This window comes from Oncorhynchus mykiss, chromosome 6 (assembly GCF_013265735.2).
Source record: "Oncorhynchus mykiss isolate Arlee chromosome 6, USDA_OmykA_1.1, whole genome shotgun sequence".
NCBI classification, from domain to species: Eukaryota; Metazoa; Chordata; class Actinopteri; order Salmoniformes; family Salmonidae; genus Oncorhynchus; species Oncorhynchus mykiss.
In genome coordinates, this window is record NC_048570.1 from 98,969,899 (window position 1) to 98,991,665 (window position 21,767).

Sequence of the window (21,767 nt, forward strand, 5' to 3'; positions counted from 1 at the left end):
CTCTCTATCTCTCCTGTCTGTCTGCTTGTCTGTCTGTCCTCGTGTCTTGGTCTCTCTCTCCTGTCTGCCTGCTTGTCTGTCCTTGTGTGTCTCTCTCTCTCTCCTGTCTGCCTGCTTGTCTGTCTGTCCTTGTCACCCCCCCATACAGGATGAGTGTGGTCAGTTTGCGTACGACGGTCTGTCCCAGGTCCACTGGGTGTCCTTCCTGGATGGTCGCCAGCGCGTGCTGCTCTTCACCGAGGACGTTGCCGTGGTGACCAAGGCGCGGCAGGCCGAGGAGCTGGAGCAGTTCCAACAGGAAGTGAACGTGTCGCTGCAGAACCTTGGCCTGTCACTCGTCAACAACGACAACCGCCAGGAGATCGCATATGTCGGCATCACCAGGTAACGTACCACACACACACACACACACATACACATACACATACACACACACACACACACATTCAGTCAGTCATACACACAAACGCACGCACACAGTCAGTCAGACACATGCACGCACACAGTCAGTCAGGCACGCACGCACACACACACACACACACACACACACACACTGTCAGATACAGTCAGTCAGATGCACCCAACCATAGTCACAGACATACATACCCTTGTGTAGAAGTTGGTCCCTCAGATGTAAATGAAGGTCTTGTTGTGAACGTTGATGTTTGATGATGCCTGTTGGTCTCAGCTCTGGTGTGGTGTGGGAGATGAGACCAACAGGCATCATGTAAATGAAGGTATTGATCTGAACGGTGATGCTTGTTGGTCTCAGCTCTGGTGTGGTGTGGGAGATGAGACCTAAGAGCCGATGGAAGCCTTTCAACCAGAGGAACATCAGGCTGTTGGAGAAGGCCTACCAGAAACACCTGGCTGGAGGCACACCTGAACCCGGCTGGGTCAAACTGGAGACCAACTTAGAGGTATGACCATCACACTGTGAGTCAGAGTTGGTTCGGAGAAGGCCTACCAGAAACACCTGGCTGGAGGCACACCTGAAGGGTTAGGGGGGACACGGAGTAGGGGGGGAACGGACACGGGGTAGGGGGAACGTACACGGGGTAGGGGGAACGGACACGGGGTGGGGGAACGGACACGGGGTAGGGGGAACGGACACGGGGTAGGGGGAACGGACACGGGGTAGGGGGGAAACGGACACGGGGTAGGGGGGAAACGGACACGGGGTAGGGAAAACGGATGTGAATATTTACCTCCTTTACCCATGCAGGTGAACTTTGGGACGGTTCCCATGGTGATGCGTCAGCCCTTTTCCAGTACTATCAGGAGGAACTTCCTGTCTGGGATTCAGGTGGAGTTTAAACAGTCGCCTCATCAGAGAAGTCTCCGGGCCCAGCTACACTGGCTACAGGTAACACTCTAACCCCTACACCCTAACCCCTACATATACTACACACTAACCCCTACACACTAACCCCTACACCCTAATCCCTACATATACTACACCCTAACCCCTACATATACCACACCCTAACACCTACATATACTACACCCTAACCCCTACACCCTAACCCCTACATATACTACACACTAACCCCTACATATACTACACCCTAACCCCTACACCCTAACCCCTACATATACTACACCCTAACCCCTACATATACTACACACTAACCCCTACACCCCAACCCCTACATATACTACACACTAACCCCTACACACTAACCCCTACACACTAACCCCTACACCCTAATCCCTACATATACTACACACTAACCCCTACATATACTACACACTAATCCCTACATATACTACACACTAACCCCTACATATACTACACACTAACCCCTACACACTAACCCCTACACCCTAATCCCTACATATACTACACCCTAACCCCTACATATACTACACACTAACCCCTACATATACTACACACTAACCCCTACACCCTAATCCCTACATATACTACACCCTAACCCCTACATATACTACACACTAATCCCTACATATACTACACACTAACCCCTACATATACTACACACTAACCCCTACACACTAACCCCTACACCCTAATCCCTACATATACTACACCCTAACCCCTACATATACTACACACTAACCCCTACATATACTACACACTAACCCCTACACCCTAACCCCTACATATACTACACACTAACCCCTACACCCTAACCCCTACATATATTACACACTAACCCCTACACCCTAACCCCTACATATACTACACACTAACCCCTACATATACTACACCCTAACCCCTACACCCTAACCCCTACATATACTACACACTAACCCCTACACACTAACCCCTACACCCTAATCCCTACATATACCACACCCTAACCCCTACATATACTACACCCTAACCCCTACACCCTAACCCCTACATATACTACACCCTAACCCCTACATATACTACACACTAACCCCTACACACTAACCCCTACTCCCTAACCCCTACACCCTAACCCCTACATATACTACACACTAACCCCTACATATACTACACACTAACCCCTACACCCTAACCCCTACATATACTACACACTAACCCCTACATATACTACACCCTAACCCCTACACCCTAACCCCTACATATACTACACACTAACCCCTACATATACTACACACTAACCCCTACACCCTAACCCCTACATATACTACACACTAACCCCTACACCCTAACCCCTACATATATTACACACTAACCCCTACACCCTAACCCCTACATATACTACACACTAACCCCTACACCCTAACCCCTACATATACTACACACTAACCCCTACATATACTACACACTAACCCCTACACACTAACCCCTACACCCTAATCCCTACATATACTACACCCTAACCCCTACATATACTACACCCTAACCCCTACACCCTAACCCCTACATATACTACACCCTACACCCCAAACCCTACTTATACTACACACTAACCCCTAAACCTACTACACCCTAACCCCTAAACCTACACACTAACCCCTACATATACTACACACTAACCCCTACACCCTAACCCCTACATATACTACACACTAACCCCTACACCCTAACCCCTACATATACTACACACTAACCCCTACATATACTACACCCTAACCCCTACACCCTAACCCCTACATATACTACACACTAACCCCTACATATACTACACACTAACCCCTACACCCTAACCCCTACATATACTACACACTAACCCCTACACCCTAACCCCTACATATATTACACACTAACCCCTACACCCTAACCCCTACATATACTACACACTAACCCCTACACCCTAACCCCTACATATACTACACACTAACCCCTACATATACTACACACTAACCCCTTCACACTAACCCCTACACCCTAATCCCTACATATACTACACCCTAACCCCTACATATACTACACCCTAACCCCTACACCCTAACCCCTACATATACTACACCCTACACCCCAAACCCTACTTATACTACACACTAACCCCTAAACCTACTACACCCTAACCCCTAAACCTACACACTAACCCCTACATATACTACACACTAACCCCTCTGTGGGGGTTATATAAATCTCTGTGGTGATATTAAACCATTGTCTTTACGGTGTATCTGTGGTGATATTAAACCCTTGTCTTTACGGTGTATCTGTGGTGATATTAAACCCTTGTCTTTACGGTGTATCTCTGTGGTGATATTAAACCCTTGTCTTTACGGTGTATCTGTGGTGATATTAAACCCTTGTCTTTACGGTGTATCTGTGGTGATATTAAACCCTTGTCTTGACGTTGTATCTCTGTGGTGATATTAAACCCTTGTCTTGACGGTGTATCTCTGTGGTGATATTAAACCCTTGTCTTTACGGTGTATCTCTGTGGTGATATTAAACCCTTGTCTTTACGGTGTATCTCTGTGGTGATATTAAACCCTTGTCTTTACGGTGTATCTCTGTGGTGATATTAAACCCTTGTCTTTACGGTGTATCTCTGTGGTGATATTAAACCCTTGTCTTTACGGTGTATCTCTGTGGTGATATTAAACCCTTGTCTTTACGGTGTATCTCTGTGGTGATATTAAACCCTTGTCTTTACGGTGTATCTCTGTGGTGATATTAAACCCTTGTCTTTACAGTGTATCTCTGTGGTGATATTAAACCCTTGTCTTGACGGTGTGTTTCAGGTGGACAACCAGCTGACTGGAGCTTTATTCCCCATTGTGTTCCACCCTGTTCCTCCTCCAAAGTCCATCGCTCTGGACTCAGGTAACCTCTGCCTCCCCGGAACATGGCTGTGTGTGTGTTCTCTAATGCTGTTCTCTAATTGGTCCTTCTCTGTCTTTCTTCCTCAGAACCAAAGCCTTTTATGGACGTCAGCATCATCACCAGGTTTAACCAACACAGTCAGGTCACGCAGTTCAAGTGAGTCTTCTGCTTATACCCCCCCTGCACTGTTAGTGTACACACTTCTGTTTAGGGTACACACTTATGTTTAGTGTACACACTTCTGTTTAGTGTACACACTTCTGTTTAGTGTATACACTTCTGTTTAGTGTACATACTTATTTTTCATAGGTAAAGAGACGTAGTCCTTGGTTTGATATTTTGTTTTAGTGTGATGTTTTAGTTCAGGGTGAGTCCTTCACCAGTCTCTCTGACCCAGTAGTTATACTGTGATCTGTGTTTTAGTTCAGGGTGAGTCCTTCACCAGTCTCTCTGACCCAGTAGTTATACTGTGATCTGTGTTTTAGTTCAGGGTGAGTCCTTCACCAGTCTCTCTGACCCAGTAGTTATACTGTGATCTGTGTTTTAGTTCAGGGTGAGTCCTTCACCAGTCTCTCTGACCCAGTAGTTATACTGTGATCTGTGTTAAAGGTACTTCATGGTTCTGGTCCAGGAGATGGCTGTGAAGATTGACCAGGGATTCCTGGGAGCCATCTTGGCCCTGTTCACCCCAGCTGCCGAATCGCATGTGGACAAACAGAAGGTAACTGACCTAGACACAGACACTGCTAGGGACACGGCCAGGGACACGGCCGGGGACACGGCCGGGGACAGGGACACGGACAGGGACTGTGACAGTGACAGTGCCAGGGACAGTGCCAGGGACAGGGACACGGCCAGGGACAGGGACACAGCCAGGGACGAGGACAGGGACACGGCCAGGGACAGGGACACAGCCAGGGACGAGGACAGGGACACGGCCAGGGACAGGGACACAAAAAGGGGACTGGTACTCATGATAAAGGGGACTGGTACTCATGATAAAGGGGACTGGTACTCATGATGAAAGGGGGCTGGTACTCATGATAAAGGGGACTGGTACTCATTATAAAAGGGGGCTGGTACTCATGATAAAAGGGGGCTGGTACTCATGATAAAAGGGGGCTGGTACTCATGATAAAGGGGGCTGGTGCTCATGATAAAAGGGGGCTGGTGCTCATGATAAAAGGGGGCTGGTGCTCATGATAAAAGGGACTGGTACTCATGATAAAATGGGGGCTGGTACTCATGATAAAATGGGGCTGGTACTCATGATAAAATGGGGCTGGTACTCATGATAAAATGGGGCTGGTACTCATGATAAAATGGGACTGGTACTCATGATAAAATGGGACTGGTACTCATGATAAAAGGGGGACTGGTACTCATGATAAAGGAGGCTGGTACTCATGATAAAAGGGGGCTGGTACTCATGATGAAAGGGGGCTGGTACTCATGATAAAGGGGACTGGTACTCATTATAAAAGGGGGCTGGTACTCATGATAAAAGGGGGCTGGTACTCATGATAAAAGGGGGCTGGTACTCATGATAAAGGGGGCTGGTGCTCATGATAAAAGGGGGCTGGTGCTCATGATAAAAGGGGGCTGGTGCTCATGATAAAAGGGACTGGTACTCATGATAAAATGGGGGCTGGTACTCATGATAAAATGGGGCTGGTACTCATGATAAAATGGGGCTGGTACTCATGATAAAATGGGGCTGGTACTCATGATAAAATGGGACTGGTACTCATGATAAAATGGGACTGGTACTCATGATAAAAGGGGGCTGGTACTCATGATAAAAGGGGGCTGGTACTCATGATAAAGGGGACTGGTACTCATGATAAAAGGGGGCTGGTATTCATGATAAAATGGGGCTGGTACTCATGATAAAAGGGGGCTGGTACTCATGATAAAGGGGGCTGGTACTCATGATAAAGGGGGCTGGTACTCATGATAAAGGGGGCTGGTACTCATGATAAAAGGGGGCTGGTACTCATGATAAAAGGGGGCTGGTACTCATGATAAAGGGGACTGGTCCTCATGATAAAGGGGACTGGTACTCATGATAAATGGGGCTGGTACTCATGATAAAAGGGGGCTGGTACTCATGATAAAAGGGGGCTGGTACTCATGATAAAGGGGGCTGGTGCTCATGATAAAAGGGGGCTGGTGCTCATGATAAAAGGGGGCTGGTGCTCATGATAAAAGGGACTGGTACTCATGATAAAATGGGGGCTGGTACTCATGATAAAATGGGGCTGGTACTCATGATAAAATGGGGCTGGTACTCATGATAAAAGGGGGCTGGTACTCATGATAAAGGGGACTGGTACTCATGATAAAAGGGGGCTGGTATTCATGATAAAATGGGGCTGGTACTCATGATAAAAGGGGGCTGGTACTCATGATAAAGGGGGCTGGTACTCATGATAAAGGGGGCTGGTACTCATGATAAAGGGGGCTGGTACTCATGATAAAAGGGGGCTGGTACTCATGATAAAAGGGGGCTGGTACTCATGATAAAGGGGACTGGTCCTCATGATAAAGGGGACTGGTACTCATGATAAATGGGGCTGGTACTCATGATAAATGGGGCTGGTACTCATGATAAATGGGGGCTGGTACTCATGATAACTGGGGCTGGTACTCATCATAAATGGGGGCTGGTACTCGTGATAAAGGGGACTGGTACTCATGATAAATGGGGGCTGGAACTCATGATAATTGGGGCTGGTACTCATGATAAAATGGGGGCTTGTACTCATGATTAAATGGGGGCTGGTACTCGTGATAATTGGGGCTTGTACTCATGATAAAATGGGGGCTGGTACTCATGATAAAAGGGGACTGGTACTCATCATAAAAGGGGGCTGGTACTCATCATAAATAGGGGCTGGTGCTCATGATAACAGGGGGCTGGTACTCATGATAAATGGGGCTGGTACTCATGATAAAAAGGGGGCTGGTACTCATGATAAAGGGGGCTGGTACTCATGATAAAGGGGGCTGGTACTCATGATAAAGGGGGCTGATACTCATGATAAAATGGGGGCTGGTACTCATGATAAAGGGGGCTGGTACTCATGATAAAGGGGGCTGGTACTCATGATAAAAGGGGGCTGGTACTCATGATAAAATGGGGGCTGGTACTCATGATAAAAGGGGGCTGGTACTCATGATAAAAGGGGGCTGGTACTCATGATAAAAGGGGGCTGGTACTCATAATAAAGGGGGCTTGTACTCATAATAAAGGGGACTGGTACTCATGATAACTGGGGCTGGTACTCATGATAACTGGGGCTGGTACTCATGATTAAATGGGGGCTTGTACTCATGATTAAATGGGGGCTGGTACTCATGATAAAATGGGGGCTGGTACTCATGATAAAATGGGGGCTGGTACTTATGATAAAAGGGGACAGGTACTCATCATAAATGGGGGCTGGTACTCGTGATAAAGGGGACTGGTACTCATGATAAATGGGGGCTGGAACTCATGATAATTGGGGCTGGTACTCATGATAAAATGGGGGCTTGTACTCATGATTAAATGGGGGCTGGTACTCATGATAATTGGGGCTTGTACTCATGATAAAATGGGGGCTGGTACTAATGATAAAAGGGGGCTGGTACTCATGATAAAGGGGGCTTGTACTCATGATAAAGGGGGCTGGTACTCATGATAAAGGGGGCTGGTACTCATGATAAATGGGGCTGGTACTCATGATAAATGGGGCTGGTACTCATGATAAAATGGGGGCTGGTACTCATGATAAAGGGGGCTGGTACTTATGATAAAGGGGGCTGGTACTCATGATAAAAGGGGACTGGTACTCATGATAAAAGGGGACTGGTACTCATGATAAAGGGGGCTGGTACTCATGATAAAGGGGGCTGGTACTAATGATAAAAGGGGGCTGGTACTCATGATAAAGGGGGCTGGTACTCATGATAAATGGGGCTGGTACTCATGATAAATGGGACTGGTACTCATGATAAAATGGGGGCTGGTACTCATGATAAATGGGGGCTGGTACTCATGATAAAATAGGGGCTTTTGCTCATGATAAATGGGGCTGGTACTCATGATAAAATGGGGGCTGGTACTCATGATAAAATGGGGGCTGGTACTCATGATATTTTAGAGATAATATTCTATACGAGGTGCCATTACTCTGCTCTGGGGTTCAGGAGAACGAGGAGGTGGACTGTAAGTGTAAACATGAGAAATACTGCCCCCTGTTGTTAGAAGAATGGACTGTAGTGTAAACATGAGAAATACTGCCCCCTGTTGGTAGAATAATGGACTGTAGTGTAAACATGGGAATACTGCCCCCTGTTGGTAGAAGAATGGACTGTAGTGTAAACATGGGAATACTGCCCCCTGTTGGTAGAATAATGGACTGTAGTGTAAACATGGGAATATTGCCCCCTGTTGGTAGAATAATGGACTGTAGTGTAAACATGGGAATACTGCCCCCTGTTGGTAGAAGAATGGACTGTAGTGTAAACATGGGAATACTGCCCCCTGTTGTTAGAAGAATGGACTGTAGTGTAAACATGAGAAATACTGCCCCCTGTTGCTAGAAGAAAGACTGTAGTGTAAACATGGGAATACTGCCCCCTGTTGGTAGAAGAATGGACTGTAGTGTAAACATGGGAATACTGCCCCCTGTTGGTAGAATAATGGACTGTAGTGTAAACATGGGAATACTGCCCCCTGTTGGTAGAATAATGGACTGTAGTGTAAACATGGGAATACTGCCCCCTGTTGGTAGAATAATGGACTGTAGTGTAAACATGGGAATACTGCCCCCTGTTGTTAGAAGAATGGACTGTAGTGTAAACATGGGAATACTGCCCCCTGTTGGTAGAAGAATGGACTGTAGTGTAAACATGGGAATACTGCCCCCTGGTGGTAGAATAATGGACTGTAGTGTAAACATGAGAAATACTGCCCCCTGTTGGTAGAAGAATGGACTGTAGTGTAAACATGGGAATACTGCCCCCTGGTGGTAGAAGAATGGACTGTAGTGTAAACATGGGAATACTGCCCCCTGGTGGTAGAAGAATGGACTGTAGTGTAAACATGGGAATACTGCCCCCTGTTGGTAGAATAATGGACTGTAGTGTAAACATGGGAATACTGCCCCCTGTTGGTAGAAGAATGGACTGTAGTGTAAGCATGGGAATACTGCCCCCTGTTGGTAGAATAATGGACTGTAGTGGAAACATGGGAATACTGCCCCCTGTTGGTAGAAGAATGGACTGTAGTGTAAACATGGGAATACTGCCCCCTGTTGTTAGAAGAATGGACTGTAGTGTAAACATGGGAATACTGCCCCCTGTTGGTAGAATAATGGACTGTAGTGTAAACATGGGAATACTGCCCCCTGTTGGTAGAATAATGGACTGTAGTGTAAACATGGGAATACTGCCCCCTGTTGGTAGAAGAATGGACTGTAGTGTAAACATGGGAATACTGCCCCCTGGTGGTAGAAGAATGGACTGTAGTGTAAACATGGGAATACTGCCCCCTGGTGGTAGAAGAATGGACTGTAGTGTAAGCATGGGAATACTGCCCCCTGGTGGTAGAAGAATGGACTGTAGTGTAAACATGGGAATACTGCCCCCTGTTGTTAGAAGAATGGACTGTAGTGTAAACATGAGAATACTGCCCCCTGTTGGTAGAATAATGGACTGTAGTGTAAACATGGGAATACTGCCCCCTGTTGGTAGAAGAATGGACTGTAGTGTAAGCATGGGAATACTGCCCCCTGGTGGTAGAAGAATGGACTGTAGTGTAAACATGGGAATACTGCCCCCTGTTGTTAGAAGAATGGACTGTAGTGTAAACATGGGAATACTGCCCCCTGTTGGTAGAAGAATGGACTGTAGTGTAAACATGGGAATACTGCCCCCTGTTGGTAGAATAATGGACTGTAGTGTAAACATGGGAATACTGCCCCCTGGTGGTAGAATAATGGACTGTAGTGTAGTAGTGGACACGTGGGACTTCAGTACCTCACGTGAGATTTCATTCATTCAACATGTGCATGTATTTGTTTCTTATTAATTCAACATGTGTGTGTTGTATTTGTCTTTCCACCATGATCTCAAATGTCTCAATGTTTCTCTCCCTTTCCCTTCCTCTCCTCTCCTCTCCTCTCCCCTCCCCTCCCCTCCTCTCCCCTCCTCTCCCCTCCTCTCCCTCTCCCTTTCCCTTCCTCTCCTCTCCTCTCCCTTCCTCTCCCTCTCCCTTCCTCTCCTCTCCTCTCCCCTCCTCTCCCCTCCTCTCCCCTCCTCTCCCTCTCCCCTCCTCTCCCCTCCTCTCCCTCTCCCCTCCTCTCCCTCTCCCCTCCTCTCCTCTCCCTCTCCCTTCCTCTCCTCTCCTCTCCTCTCCCCTCCTCTCCTCTCCTCTTCTCTCCCTCTCCCTCTCCCCTCCTCTCCCTCTCCCCTCCTCTCCCTCTCCCTCTCCCCTCCTCTCCCTCTCCCTCTCCTCTCCCTCTCCCCTCCTCTCCCTCTCCCCTCCTCTCCTCTCCCTCTCCCCTCCTCTCCCTCTCCCCTCCCCTCCCTCTCCCTCTCCTCTCCCTCTCCACTCCACTCCTCTCCCCTCCTCTCCCCTCCTCTCCACTCCACTCCTCTCCCCTCCTCTCCCCTTCCCTCCCCTCCCCTCCCCTCCCCCCCTCACCTCCCCTCCTCTCCCCTCCCCTCCCCTCCTCTCCTCTCCCCTCTCCCCTCTCCTCTCCTCCCTCTCCCCCTCCCTCTCCCCTCTCCAGACCAAGCTGATAGAGAAGGACTTGGCGATGTTACAGGCTGAATTGATGGAGGCGTCCATGACCGACAACTCAGGCCTCAGCTTCTTTGAATACTTCCACATCTCCCCCATCAAAGTAGGAATCTCTCATTCTCTCTCTCCCTCCTTTCTCCCTCTCATCCCTTCCTCATTCTCTCTCTCCCTCTTTTCTCCCTCTCATCCCTTCCTCATTCTCTCTATCCCTCCTTTCTCCCTCTCATCCCTTCCTCATTCTCTCTATCCCTCCTTTCTCCCTCTCATCCCTTCCTCCTTTCTCCCTCTCATCCCTTCCTCATTCTCTCTCTCCCTCCTTTCTCCCTCTCATCCCTTCCTCATTCTCTCTCCCTCATTCCTCCCTCTCATCCCTTCCTCATTCTCTCTCTCCCTCCTTTCTCCCTCTCATCCCTTCCTCATTCTCTCTCTCCCTCATTCCTCCCTCTCATCCCTTCCTCATTCTCTCTCTCCCTCATTCCTCCCTCTCATCCCTTCCTCATTCTCTCTCTCCCTCTTTTCTCCCTCTCATCCCTTCCTCATTCTCTCTCTCCCTCCTTTCTCCCTCTCATCCCTTCCTCATTCTCTCTCTCCCTCCTTTCTCCCTCTCATCCCTTCCTCATTCTCTGGCTAAGATGTGGCCAAGACAGAGATCACTTGTTTCCTTCCTGTCCCGTTGGTGACTTTGTTTTCTAATGTAAAATGCTCGCCAGGTTCTTATCAAAGAGTGACTCTGGGCAGCAACAGATAACAGCATTATTAAATAATGTTATGTTCCTCTACGTCAGCCCATACGCAACCGGCGGACAGCGATCCGGACCCAGAACGGGGCCAATACGGACCAAGGGTCCTGACTTAAGAAATCTACTTATTACTGTTGTAACGATAAAAGGCACAAGGTGTAGTTTGCGAGTGCATCTTGTTATGTCATTTCCTGACAGACCTTAGAGAGCCATTTATAACCAGGCAGACGTGTTCAGTTGATCAACTAGCCCATGTTAGTTAGGTACGTAAGGTAGACTAACCAGCTATCTAAACCTTATTAGTCATCATGTCCAGATTACGTGCCCAGGGGCCTCGACCACCAGGGGCCTCGACCCTCAGGGGCCTCGACCCCCAGGGGCAACTACCCTCAGGGACTACTACCCTCAGGGGCCTCGACCCCCAGGGGACACTACCCCCAGGGGCCTTGACCCTCAGGGGCCACGACCCCCAGGGTCCACAACCCTCAGGGGCCTCGACCCTCAGGGGCCACGACCCCCAGGAGCCTCGACCCCCAGGGGCCTCGACCCCCAGGGGACTCGACCCCCAGGGTTCACGACCCCCAGGGGCCTCGACCCTCAGGGGCCACGACACCCAGGACCACTACCCTCAGGGGCCTCGACCCCCAGGGGCCACTACCCCCAGGGGCCTCGATCCCCAGGGGTCACTACCCCCAGGGGCCTCGACCCCCAGGGGTCACTACCCCCAGGGGCCTCGACCCCCAGGGGCCACGACCCCCAGGGGCCTCGAACCTCAGGGGCCACGACCCTCAGGGGCCACGACCCCCAGGGGTCACTACCCTCAGGGGCCTTGACCCCCAGGGGCCACTACCCCAGGGGCCACTACGCTCAGGGGCCACGACCCCCAGGGGGCTCCCATATGAACACATTAAAATATTATGTTATATTCTTCTGTTGTAGCTACACCTCAGTCTGTCTCTGGGCTCTAGTGGAGACGAGTCTGGTCAACAGGAGATGATGGCCATCCAGTCAGTCAACCTTCTGTTGAAGAGTCTTGGAGCGACACTGACCGACGTAGACGACCTCATCTTCAAGTGAGTGGGTCTGACCGTGACGATGACCGTAGATAGACGGCACAAACAGATCTGGGACCAGGCTAGTGACAATCCTCTCTCTCTCTCTGTCTCTCTCTCTCTGTCTCTCTCTCTCTCTCTCTCTCTGTCTCTCTCTCTCTCTCTCTCGCTCTCTCTCTCTGTCTCTTTCTCTGTCTATCTCTCTCTCTCTCTGTCTCTCTGTCTCTGTCTCTCTCTCTGTCTCTCTCTCTGTCTCTCTCTCTGTCTCTCTCTCTGTCTCTCTCTCTGTCTCTCTCTCCGTCTCCTTCCAGACTTGCCTACTATGAGGTAAACTACCAGTTCTACAGGACAGAGAAGCTGATGTGGGCTGTGATTAGACATTACAGTGAGCAGGTTAGTTCACGTGGTTCCTTCACAAGCTTTAAGATAGAATAATATACTTTAGCCTATTGGACAGTTTTATGTGGATACCACTGCGTTTTAACATAACGGAGGAGAACAACAAGGCTTCAACAACTGCTTTATGCCACTTATTTCCATTGTAAAAAGACTTCCCTGTCCACTGTGTTCCTCTCTCTGTCGTCCACAGTTCCTGAAACAGATGTATGTGTTGGTGCTGGGCCTGGATGTCCTGGGGAACCCGTTCGGCCTGATCAGAGGCCTGTCTGAGGGAGTGGAGGCCTTCTTCTATGAGCCCTTCCAGGTGACTGTCACCACCCTCCAGCTGTTCTCCTAGGACCACTTCCTGACATTAGAGTGACTGTCACCATCCTCCAGCTGTTCTCCTAGGACCACTTCCTGACGTTAGAGTGACTGTCAACACCCTCCAGCTGTTCTCCTAGGACCACTTCCTGACATTAGAGTGACTGTCACCATCCTCCAGCTGTTCTCCTAGGACCACTTCCTGACATTAGAGTGACTGTCACCACCCTCCAGCTGTTCTCCTAGGACCACTTCCTGACATTAGAGTGACTGTCACCATCCTCCAGCTGTTCTCCTAGGACCACTTCCTGACGTTAGAGTGACTGTCACCATCCTCCAGCTGTTCTCCTAGGACCACTTCCAGGTCACTGTCACCATCCTCCAGCTGTTCTCCTAGGACCACTTCCTGACATTAGAGTGACTGTCTACACCCTCCAGCTGTTCTCCTAGGACCACTTCCTGACATTAGAGTGACTGTCACCATCCTCCAGCTGTTCTCCTAGGACCACTTCCTGACGTTAGAGTGACTGTCACCATCCTCCAGCTGTTCTCCTAGGACCACTTCCTGACGTTAGAGTGACTGTCACCATCCTCCAGCTGTTCTCCTAGGACCACTTCCTGACATTAGAGTGACTGTCACCATCCTCCAGCTGTTCTTCTAGGACCACTTCCTAACATTAGAGTGACTGTCACCATCCTCCAGCTGTTCTTCTAGGACCACTTCCTGACGTTAGAGTGACTGTCACCATCCTCCAGCTGTTCTCCTAGGACCACTTCCTGACATTAGAGTGACTGTCAACACCCTCCAGCTGTTCTCATAGGACCACTTCCTGACATTAGAGTGACTGTCAACACCCTCCAGCTGTTCTTCTAGGACCACTTCCTGACATTAGAGTGACTGTCAACACCCTCCAGCTGTTCTTCTAGGACCACTTCCTGACATTAGAGTGACTGTCAACACCCTCCAGCTGTTCTTCTAGGACCACTTCCTGACATTAGAGTGACTGTCAACACCCTCCAGCTGTTCTCCTAGGACCACTTCCTGACATTAGAGTGACTGTCAACACCCTCCAGCTGTTCTTCTAGGACCACTTCCTGACATTAGAGTGACTGTCACCATCCTCCAGCTGTTCTTCTAGGACCACTTCCTGACATTAGAGTGACTGTCAACACCCTCCAGCTGTTCTTCTAGGACCACTTCCTGACATTAGAGTGGCCGGTCTGGTTATCTAGATGGTTAGGTCTGTAGTGAGGTTATCTAGATGGTTGGGTCTGTAGTGAGGTCTGTAGTGGGGTTATCTAGATGGTTAGGTCTGTAGTGAGGTTATCTAGATGGTTAGGTCTGTAGTGAGGTTATCTAGATGGTTAGGTCTGTAGTGAGGTTATCTAGATGGTTAGGTCTGTAGTGGGGTCTGTAGTGAGGTTATCTAGATGGTTAGGTCTGTAGTGAGGATATCTAGATGGTTAGGTCTGTAGTGAGGTCTGTAGTGGGGTTATCTAGATGGTTAGGTCTGTAGTGAGGTTATCTAGATGGTTGGGTCTGTAGTGAGGTCTGTAGTGAGGTTATCTAGATGGTTAGGTCTGTAGTGGGGTCTGTAGTGAGGTTATCTAGATGGTTAGGTCTGTAGTGAGGATATCTAGATGGTTAGGTCTGTAGTGAGGTCTGTAGTGGGGTTATCTAGATGGTTAGGTCTGTAGTGAGGTTATCTAGATGGTTAGGTCTGTAGTGTGGATATCTAGATGGTTAGGTCTGTAGTGAGGTCTGTAGTGGGGTTATCTAGATGGTTAGGTCTGTAGTGAGGTTATCTAGATGGTTGGGTCTGTAGTGAGGTCTGTAGTGAGGTTATCTAGATGGTTAGGTCTGTAGTGAGGTTATCTAGATGGTGAGATCTGTAGTGAGGTTATCTAGATGGTTAGGTCTGTAGTGAGGTCTGTAGTGAGATCTGTAGTGAGGTTATCTAGATGGTTAGGTCTGTAGTGAGGTCTGTAGTGAGATCTGTAGTGAGGTTATCTAGATGGTTAGGTCTGTAGTGAGGTCTGTAGTGGGGTTATCTAGATGGTTAGGTCTGTAGTGAGGTCTGTAGTGAGGTTATCTAGATGGTTAGGTCTGTAGTGAGGTTATCTAGATGGTTAGGTCTGTAGTGGGGTCTGTAGTGAGGTTATCTAGATGGTTAGGTCTGTAGTGGGGTTATCTAGATGGTTAGGTCTGTAGTGAGGTTATCTAGATGGTTAGGTCTGTAGTGAGGTTATCTAGATGGTTAGGTCTGTAGTGGGGTTATCTAGATGGTTGGGTCTGTAGTGAGGTTATCTAGATGGTTAGGTCTGTAGTGAGGTTATCTAGATGGTTAGGTCTGTAGTGGGGTTATCTAGATGGTTGGGTCTGTAGTGAGGTTATCTAGATGGTTGGGTCTGTAGTGAGGTTATCTAGATGGTTAGGTCTGTAGTGAGGTCTGTAGTGAGGTTATCTAGATGGTTAGGTCTGTAGTGAGGTTATCTAGATGGTTAGGTCTGTAGTGAGGTTATCTAGATGGTTAGGTCTGTAGTGAGGTTATCTAGATGGTTGGGTCTGTAGTGAGGTCTGTAGTGAGGTTATCTAGATGGTTAGGTCTGTAGTGAGGTCTGTAGTGAGGTTATCTAGATGGTTGGGTCTGTAGTGAGGTTATCTAGATGGTTAGGTCTGTAGTGAGGTTATCTAGATGGTTAGGTCTGTAGTGAGGTTATCTAGATGGTTGGGTCTGTAGTGGGGTTATCTAGATGGTTAGGTCTGTAGTGAGGTCTGTAGTGGGGTTATCTAGATGGTTAGGTCTGTAGTGAGGTTATCTAGATGGTTGGGTCTGTAGTGGGGTTATCTAGATGGTTAGGTCTGTAGTGGGGTTATCTAGATGGTTAGGTCTGTAGTGGGGTTATCTAGATGGTTAGGTCTGTAGTGAGGTTATCTAGATGGTTGGGTCTGTAGTGAGGTCTGTAGTGGGGTTATCTAGATGGTTGGGTCTGTAGTGAGGTTATCTAGATGGTTAGGTCTGTAGTGGGGTTATCTAGATGGTTAGGTCTGTAGTGGGGTTATCTAGATGGTTGGGTCTGTAGTGAGGTTATCTAGATGGTTGGGTCTGTAGTGAGGTCTGTAGTGAGGTTATCTAGATGGTTGGGTCTGTAGTGAGGTTATCTAGATGGTTAGGTCTGTAGTGAGGTTATCTAGATGGTTAGGTCTGTAGTGAGGTTATCTAGATGGTATGGTCTGTAGTGAGGTCTGTAGTGAGGTTATCTAGATGGTTAGGTCTGTAGTGAGGTCTGTAGTGAGGTTATCTAGATGGTTAGGTCTGTAGTGAGGTTATCTAGATGGTTAGGTCTTTAGTGAGGTTATCTAGATGGTTAGGTCTGTAGTGAGGTTATCTAGATGGTTAGGTCTGTATTGAGGTTATCTAGATGGTTAGGTCTGTAGTGAGGTTATCTAGATGGTTAGGTCTGTAGTGAGGTCTGTAGTGGGGTTATCTAGATGGTTAGGTCTGTAGTGAGGTTATCTAGATGGTTAGGTCTGTAGTGAGGTTATCTAGATGGTTAGGTCTGTAGTGGGGTCTGTAGTGAGGTTATCTAGATGGTTAGGTCTGTAGTGAGGTTATCTAGATGGTTAGGTCTGTAGTGAGGTTATCTAGATGGTTAGGTCTGTAGTGAGGTTATATAGATCGTTAGGTCTGTAGTGGGGTTATCTAGATGGTTAGGTCTGTAGTGGGGTTATCTAGATGGTGAGGTCTGTAGTGGGGTTATCTAGATGGTTAGGTCTGTAGTGAGGTTATCTAGATGGTTAGGTCTGTAGTGAGGTTATCTAGATGGTTAGGTCTGTAGTGAGGTTATCTAGATGGTTGGGTCTGTAGTGGGGTTATCTAGATGGTTAGGTCTGTAGTGGGGTTATCTAGATGGTTAGGTCTGTAGTGAGGTTATCTAGATGGTGAGGTCTGTAGTGAGGTTATCTAGATGGTTAGGTCTGTAGTGGGGTTATCTAGATGGTTAGGTCTGTAGTGAGGTTATCTAGATGGTTAGGTCTGTAGTGGGGTTATCTAGATGGTTAGGTCTGTAGTGGGGTTATCTAGATGGTTGGGTCTGTAGTGAGGTTATCTAGATGGTTAGGTCTGTAGTGAGGTTATATAGATGTTTAGGTCTGTAGTGAGGTTATCTAGATGGTTGGGTCTGTAGTGAGGTTATCTAGATGGTTAGGTCTGTAGTGAGGTTATATAGATGGTTAGGTCTGTAGTGAGGTTATCTAGATGGTTGGGTCTGTAGTGAGGTTATCTAGATGGTTAGGTCTGTAGTGAGGTCTGTAGTGAGGTTATATAGATGTTTAGTTCTGTAGTGGGGTTATCTAGATGGTGAGGTCTGTAGTGGGGTTATCTAGATGGTTAGGTCTGTAGTGAGGTCTGTAGTGAGGTTATCTAGATGGTTGGGTCTGTAGTGAGGTTATCTAGATGGTTAGGTCTGTAGTGAGGTTATCTAGATGGTTAGGTCTGTAGTGAGGTTATCTAGATGGTTAGGTTTGTAGTGACTCCTGACATTCCTTGGTGGTGTTGTGTTATAGGGAGCCGTTCAGGGACCTGAGGAGTTCGCTGAGGGCTTTGTGATCGGAGTACGCAGTCTACTGGGTCACACTGTCGGTAAGTGTGTGTGTGTGTGTGTGTGCACATGTGCCTGTGTGTGTACTCTTGTGTGTTTACCACAGGAGGTTGGTGGCACTTTAATTTGGGGAGGACGGGGCTCGTGGTAATGACTGGAGCGGAATCAGTGGAATGTTATCAAATCCATGGTTTCCATCGTTTCCATGGTTTCCATGTGTTTGATGCCGTTCTGGACGTCATTATGAGCCGTCCTCCCCTCAGCAGCCTGAGTATATCGGAATGTCTTCTCTCTCCTCCCCACCAGGTGGCGCTGCGGGCATGGTGTCCCGTATTACGGGGTCAGTGGGTAAAGGACTGGCTGCCATCACCATGGATAAAGAGTACCAGCAAAAAAGACGGGAGGAGATGAACAGACCACCCAGAGACTTTGGAGAGAGTCTGGCCAAGGGAGGCATGGGATTCTTTAAGGTACCACTGTGGTGCTCTGATCATTAATAACAGACAGTCTTTAAGGGACCACTGTAGTTCTCTGATCATTAATAACAGACAGTCTTTAAGGTAGTGCTCTGATCATTAATAACAGACAGTCTTTAAGGTAGTGCTCTGATCATTAATAACAGACAGTCTTTAAGGTAGTGCTCTGATCATTAATAACAGACTGTCTTTAAGGGACCACTGTAGTTCTCTGATCATTAATAACAGACTGTCTTTAAGGTAGTACTCTGATCATTAATAACAGACTGTCTTTAAGGGACCACTATAGTTCTCTGATCGTTAATAACAGACAGTCTTTAAGGTAGTACTCTGATCATTAATAACAGACAGTCTTTAAGGGACCACTGTAGTTCTCTGATCATTAATAACAGACAGTCTTTAAGGGACCACTGTAGTTCTCTGATCATTAATAACAGACAGTCTTTAAGGTAGTTCTCTGATCATTAATAACAGACAGTCTTTAAGGTTGTTCTCTGATCATTAATAACAGACAGTCTTTAAGGGACCACTGTAGTTCTCTGATCATTAATATCAGACAGTCTTTAAGGGACCACTGTAGTTCTCTGATCATTAATAACAGACAGTATTTAAGGTAGTTCTCTGATCATTAATAACAGACAGTCTTAAATAACAGACAGTCTTTAAGGGACCACTGTAGTTCTCTGATCATTAATAACAGACCGTCTTTAAGGTACTTCTCTGATCATTAATAACAGACAGTCTTTAAGGTAGTTCTCTGATCATTAATAACAGACAGTATTTAAGGTTGTACTCTGATCATTAATAACAGACAGTCTTTAAGGGACCACTGTAGTTCTCTGATCATTAATAACAGACAATCTTAAATAACAGACTGTCTTTAAGGTAGTTCTCTGATCATTAATAACAGACAGTATTTAAGGTTGTACTCTGATCATTAATAACAGACAGTCTTTAAGGGACCACTGTAGTTCTCTGATCATTAATAACAGACAGTCTTTAAGGTAGTTCTCTGATCATTAATAACAGACAGTCTTAAATAACAGACATTCTTTAAGGTAGTTCTCTGATCATTAATAACAGACAGTCTTTAAGGTAGTTCTCTGATCATTAATAACAGACAGTCTTTAAGGTAGTTCTCTGATCATTAATAACAGACAGTATTTAAGGTAGTTCTCTGATCATTAATAACAGACAGTATTTAAGGTACTTCTCTGATCATTAATAACAGACAGTCTTTAAGGTAGTTCTCTGATCATTAATAACAGACAGTATTTAAGGTTGTACTCTGATCATTAATAACAGACAGTCTTTAAGGGACCACTGTAGTTCTCTGATCATTAATAACAGACAATCTTAAATAACAGACTGTCTTTAAGGTAGTTCTCTGATCATTAATAACAGACAGTATTTAAGGTTGTACTCTGATCATTAATAACAGACAGTCTTTAAGGGACCACTGTAGTTCTCTGATCATTAATAACAGACAGTCTTTAAGGTAGTTCTCTGATCATTAATAACAGACAGTCTTAAATAACAGACATTCTTTAAGGTAGTTCTCTGATCATTAATAACAGACAGTCTTTAAGGTAGTTCTCTGATCATTAATAACAGACAGTCTTTAAGGTAGTTCTCTGATCATTAATAACAGACAGTATTTAAGGTAGTTCTCTGATCATTAATAACAGACAGTATTTAAGGTAGTTCTCTGATCATTAATAACAGACAGTCTTTAAGGTAGTACTCTGATCATTAATAACAGACAGTATTTAAGGTAGTTCTCTGATCATTAATAACAGACAGTATTTAAGGTAGTTCTCTGATCATTAATAACAGACAGTATTTAAGGTAGTTCTCTGATCATTAATAACAGACAGTCTTTAAGGTAGTTCTCTGATCATTAATAACATACAGTATTTAAGGTAGTTCTCTGATCATTAATAACAGACAGTCTTTAAGGTAGTTCTCTGATCATTAATAACAGACAGTCTTTAAGGTAGTTCTCTGATCATTAATAACAGACAGTCTTTAAGGTAGTTCTCTGATCATTAATAACAGACAGTCTTTAAGGTAGTTCTCTGATCATTAATAACAGACAGTCTTTAAGGTAGTTCTCTGATCATTAATAACAGACAATTTATCCAGAGACCCGTAGTGAACCACTCAATTCAGATAATAGTAATTCACATAGAAAATATACGAGGGGAATTGGGATTTCAGTTTGCTTCCTAAAACGGACTGAATTAACTTGGACTTGGACCACAACCCTGCGGGGAACACATGTCCGTTTGTACGTCGCCCATGTGGGGGAGTTAAACACACCCTAAACTGTGGGGTTGAAAGCACATGTTCCAATAATGTCCTTGGTGATGAGTCAGGGGAGGTTAAGGCCCTGTGTTGAATATACAAACCGATGATTCAACAACACATTACATGAAATAGCATCCCAAATGCCCCCCCTATTCCCTATGTAGTGCACTACTTTTTTTACCAGGGCCCTATAGGGCTATATAGGAACTAGGGTGCCATTTTGGGAAGCATCCGTGTGGTTGCCTACAGCACGACCTTGACATTATAGTACTAAAAGGTAATTATACTGCATGATGTGCATTTTAATGTAAAATCCTTTTTGCAGGAGTGGGCTTTAAATCAATAGATTTAATGTTACAGACAGAATATAGGGGGAAACTGCTCAGGTAAAGCCACCTCTATTGATACAGGAGCTAAAGTAGGGTCGTCTACAGTAGGGTCGTCTACCTCTATTGATTCAGGACCTAAAGTAGGGTCGTCTACAGTAGGGTCGTCTACCTCCTATTGATACAGGAGCTAAAGTAGGGTCGTCTACCTCTATTGACTCAGGACCTAAAGTAGGGTCGTCTACCTCCTATTGATTCAGGACCTAAAGTAGGGTCGTCTACCTCTATTGATTCAGGACCTAAAGTAGGGTCGTCTACAGTAGGGTCGTCTACCTCCTATTGATACAGGACCTAAAGTAGGGTCGTCTACCTCTATTGATACAGGACCTAAAGTAGGGTCGTCTACCTCTATTGATTCAGGACCTAAAGTAGGGTCGTCTACCTCCTATTGATTCAGGACCTAAAGTAGGGTCGTCTCCCTCTATTGATTCAGGACCTAAAGTAGGGTCGTCTACCTCCTATTGAT

The 21,767-nt window shown here is 46.6% G+C and overlaps 1 protein-coding gene across 2 annotated transcripts in view; it reads left to right on the plus strand.

Moving 5' to 3' along the window:
* Positions 1-21,767, plus strand: part of LOC110526849 (vacuolar protein sorting-associated protein 13C) — a 219,427-nt gene that overhangs the window by 180,069 nt on the left and 17,591 nt on the right. For both annotated transcript variants that reach the window (XM_036981697.1, XM_036981698.1), the window contains 12 exons: positions 149-384; positions 773-920; positions 1,226-1,366; positions 4,159-4,240; positions 4,327-4,396; positions 4,850-4,961; positions 11,023-11,136; positions 12,713-12,846; positions 13,137-13,218; positions 13,415-13,528; positions 18,095-18,170; positions 18,436-18,599. In XM_036981697.1, coding sequence (XP_036837592.1) covers positions 149-384; positions 773-920; positions 1,226-1,366; positions 4,159-4,240; positions 4,327-4,396; positions 4,850-4,961; positions 11,023-11,136; positions 12,713-12,846; positions 13,137-13,218; positions 13,415-13,528; positions 18,095-18,170; positions 18,436-18,599 — 1,473 coding nt within the window. The remainder of the gene's footprint in view (positions 1-148; positions 385-772; positions 921-1,225; positions 1,367-4,158; positions 4,241-4,326; positions 4,397-4,849; positions 4,962-11,022; positions 11,137-12,712; positions 12,847-13,136; positions 13,219-13,414; positions 13,529-18,094; positions 18,171-18,435; positions 18,600-21,767) is intronic.